General features: G+C 40.1%; 1 protein-coding gene across 1 annotated transcript; it reads left to right on the forward strand.

The window, feature by feature from the left end:
• The first annotated feature begins 208 nt into the window (after positions 1 to 208).
• On the forward strand, positions 209 to 718 carry LOC121861360 (neurogenin-3-like). The gene has a single exon (XM_042359008.1). The coding sequence runs from the start codon at positions 209 to 211 to the stop codon at positions 716 to 718; it is 510 nt and encodes a 169-aa protein (XP_042214942.1).
• Positions 719 to 4,431: the final 3,713 nt, after the last annotated feature.

Below are 4,431 nucleotides of genomic sequence, written 5' to 3' on the forward strand. Positions count from 1 at the left end.
GACTCTTGGTAACTACAAGCAGCAATTAAACTTACTTCATCACATCCTGACGAAGGCTTGGATGGTGGAATATCCCCTACCGCCGTCGTGGCGGACTGCCGGAGATGCCATGAGCTTGATGAGTGAGAGAGTGATGTGCAACGTTGAGGGTGGAGCACCCTGGCCGACTACAGTCCCATATAATGCAAGTGAGCCTCCCAACTTCACCATGGCGACGGACAGCAATTCTTTCTCCTCACCGCATCACCAGGATGTCCACTCGGCAACGACTCAATTTGCGTCAAATGAAAAACAAGCTGTTCTCAGAAGGCCGTATGCTGCTTTGAAGAATGTTAAAACTGAAGAAGTGCTCACGCAAGCAGTGCCAGAAATTTCTTTTCAGGGCCTTCATGACACTTCCACATTGGCATTATGTCAAACACCACCTGTCAACGACGCTAGTAAGCTGCAAAAAATAACGATTCATCCAAGTGCTTCAGCGAGGCGCATCTTTCGCCGTGGTAACAGCTACGAACCTTTGTTAGCAGAGAACCCCCAACACCGCCGTCGGCGTCAGGCTGCCAATGCCCGTGAACGCAAAAGGATGACCAATCTCAACGTGGCATTCGACCGTCTTCGTGCTACTTTACCGTCCACCAGCCACAAACTCTCCAAACATGACACTCTACAGATGGCGCTCTCTTATATCTCAGAACTGCACAGTTTGCTCGACTCGTAATAATCTAATAGTGGAGGTTGCTTTAAAATATTGTTCAGATTCTAAAGTGTTTTACTTTGATCTTAGTTGTCAGTACAGGCTAAGTAATTCGTAACCATATAGCTTCATTTATATTACTTCTGAAGCTCTAGTCATTAAATGTATATCAGTCCAATTTCATTACTGTTTCACAATGAATAATTAATTGTATCAATCTTTTGTCTTCAAGCTTAGGGATTCGCATCCCCTCTCACCCCCCACCATCTGTCCTGCCCACTGCAGCCCTCCTCACTCCCCCACCACCTATCTCATTTTGCCTTAATCAGCATCTTTGTTTGGGTGTATTTCATCCATAAAAATAGTCAATTCTCGGAGATGTTTTAGCAAAATTAAAACATAATAGAGGAAATACTACAATACAGGACAACGACCATGATCAAAATGCACCATTAAGACTATTACAACTTTCAAAGAATTTTCCCCTCCCTCAGTGTCCATTAGTACAGTACAGGTATATGTCCCTCTTCCCTCAACCTTATTGTTCGCTGGATCTACCATCAACTAAAAAGTAATAGATCTGTGACTTATAGTGCATGAGAATTCCAAATCTTGTGTACAGTACATACATTTTTTCTGGAATTCAATTTGTTTGGGCAGCAGAAATGTATTACAGCTCGGCCAATACATATACAATATAATGTGCTGAAGTGCTCTTTCAGCTCTGAATTTGGTGTCCTTTGTGTAAGTGTGCCCCTCGTTTGTAGAATGACTGGGTCGACCTGTCTTAAGTTTTGTAGTTGATTAAAAAAATAAATAAAATTAAACCATATTATTTACCTTCTCCCAAATGTTTGCTTGATACAGAATGAATCCTCCATAAAATGCGTGGAAGTTTATTGTTTTTGTCAATAGCTCGATTAATTGGCAAATATCTGTCAAGTACAGTCCTATCGAACATAAAATAATTTTGTCAACAGCACTATGATTGTACAAACTGCTTTACCTTTATCCCTGAACAAAGGTGTTGACCATAAAGCCTTTTGTACTGGTCTTACAAATCTGTCTTCTGCATGTACAGTCAGCCTAAGATGCACGAACCCCCACCCTGGGTCTCGTGCTCGCAATTTTACCTGGCAATACTTGAAGGAAGGCTGGCTGTATGTAATGGTGATAATGATTGGTGGATTTATTTTCGGCTATATCTGTCAGGATAAATATTAAACAATCCAAAAGTAGCATTTTTACAATAATAAATTATTCATCGTTATTTAAGATCATGACAAGTTTCCAAATATTCGTATATTTGCTTAAATAATGAAGAAATTATATCAATGAATTGGCAACGCAGCTACAACCAGGGCTGCCACGAGATTCTCACATAAAATTTCAAGAATATACAGTATGTTCCACATTTAATCTTGAGTGTTTCATGAAGGAATTAATTGTCTTTACAACGTGAGCATTACATAATATATTTTGACGTAAGCTGAAGGGCAGACACTGTAATACTCATTTGTCAGTCACGACATTGTATCTTCGTCGTATATTACAGTTCTCAGTTCTCAGAGTGTGTATGTGTGTGTGTGTGTTTGTGTGTGTAAATAAATTACATTCGCAATTATGGCAATTATAACACGAATTATATGTGAAGTGTATGCTATTAGGAAAATGACGTATCCAAGTGGCAGCTGTTGTATGGAGTTTAATATCTGGTTCCCCTTTGTCGAACTAAAAATCGACAATTATTCGGCATAAGACTGTGTACTCATCATTTTCAATAGTTACCTATCTTATTTATGACGTCAGCATCAGGTTTTACGCCCACCAATCACATATCACTTGGCATGGTCTAATCAACCAATAAGAGCTTGACCGAAGTGTTGTTGTGAATACGGGATAAACAGTAGGCATTACTTCTGTCACCATGAACACGACGCAACAACGCTTAACTACTCGCGACCAAATAATCACCCTCCTAGAAAAAGGCCTTACGGTGCGTGCCACCGCAGACCGACTTGCTGTTTCGACTTCAACTGTGGAGAGGTGGATCAGGAAATATGCCGAAACAGGTATTTTAACTGATTTGGGTATGTATGAAAATTTCAGATTGAATCGGGATATAAACAATATCTAAGATTTGTTTTTATATAAATGATATAATAATGCAAATATTATAATAAAAATGTGATGTTTTTGTTAAAGGTTATGAGTGTATGCCATAACGTTAATGACATACCGGGCTATGACACAGGAGATACAAAAGCAATATTGTGTCTATTTTCAGAAAGAAGATCACGCCCCCGACTGACTACTAGGGATGAGGATGCCGCCATATTAACAGCAATCCGAAACAACCCGTTCTCCAACCCTGTCGCCATCAGAGAGGCGTTACACTTAGTGCACAGACTGTCAGGTCACGTTTGCATGAGGCGGGCATACAACACAGAGTCCCTGCTATAAAGGAACGGCTAACTGACCAACACCGCACTGGTCGCCTCCAGTTTGCCAGCAATATGTGGGGAGGACCTGGAGTTTTGGTCGCGAGTAGTCTTCACGGATGAGAAGACTTTTGCCAGTACTAACCACGGTAAAATTCATTTGTGGCGGCCAAATCGCACGAGGTAAGTAAGCTTAACATATTAACAAATCCTTAACGATTAAAATAAGATTTAGACCGTATTTGTCTATATAGCCGTAAAACATCGAAGAATTCATTATACATTTTCAAATAAAAGTCTTTAAGATTATCGCAAAACATTAAAATTTCTTTTCAAGTATTATACTACAAACTTAATATAAGATGTAATAGCTTAATTAGGCCAATATATTTATATTTGTATCGTATTTTCCCTTCCTGCAGATACGACAGGGCCCACTTATACGAGGTTGCTAGAAGTGGGCATGTGACGCTGAACGTGTGGTGCTACATATCCCTGCACGGTATGGGAGATGTTTTCCAAATTAAGGGGAGGTTAATGGCAAATGAATACCTAGACATCCTGCGGAATCAGTTCCTCCCTTCAATTCAGGAACGCAATTTCCCATTCCCTGCTGGACCAATTACTTTTATTCATGATAGATGCCCCATCCACACAGCCAGAGCAGTGTGTCAGTGTTTGGCGGGCAGCAACACCTCACGCTCTTGGAATTGCCGAGCAAGGGATGCGAAATGAATCCCATTGAAAATATCTGGGCAAGTGTAGTCAATTCCTGGGAGCCCGAGTTTGAGAGGACGCCGAACCAGTTGTTCGACCACGTGACAAGACAGTGGGGGATTTTTTTAAACAAACCTGAGCTTGTTACAAACAACGTATCTTCTATGCAGCGGAGGCTGCAAGCTGTAATTGATATGGAGGGTGGATGGACCCGTTATTAAACAATATTCTGTAAATAATACACCTGTCTATATTTTAATCCTCGAAATAAATAAATATTTTATAAACCTTAAATTTAAATTATGCAATGACAATAAAGCCAGTTGCAATATGATTAAAAAAATAAAAAAAGTGAGTAACAACCCCCCCCAAAAAAGCTATTCAATCCCTTTCTGAGTTCTCATCAACTTTATATAAGTATACTCTGTCATTGACTGACTGTCTGTCTGCCTGTCTCTCTCATTCACTGAGTTATTAATAATAATACCATCAAATGCAGTTAGTAGAACACCAAAATGACCACTTCAGTGTTTTCCCTTCTCCACACATCCATGCGGCACTGGTGCCTGTAGGAATACC

Source organism: Homarus americanus, unplaced genomic scaffold (assembly GCF_018991925.1).
Source record: "Homarus americanus isolate GMGI-L3 unplaced genomic scaffold, GMGI_Hamer_2.0 scaffold24260, whole genome shotgun sequence".
Lineage (NCBI taxonomy): Eukaryota > Metazoa > Arthropoda > Malacostraca > Decapoda > Nephropidae > Homarus > Homarus americanus.

Excerpts from the sequence above, each read along its gene's own strand:
- LOC121861360 (XM_042359008.1), top strand. The coding sequence starts at position 209 with ATGGCGACGGACAGCAATTCTTTCTCCTCACCGCATCACCAGGATGTC.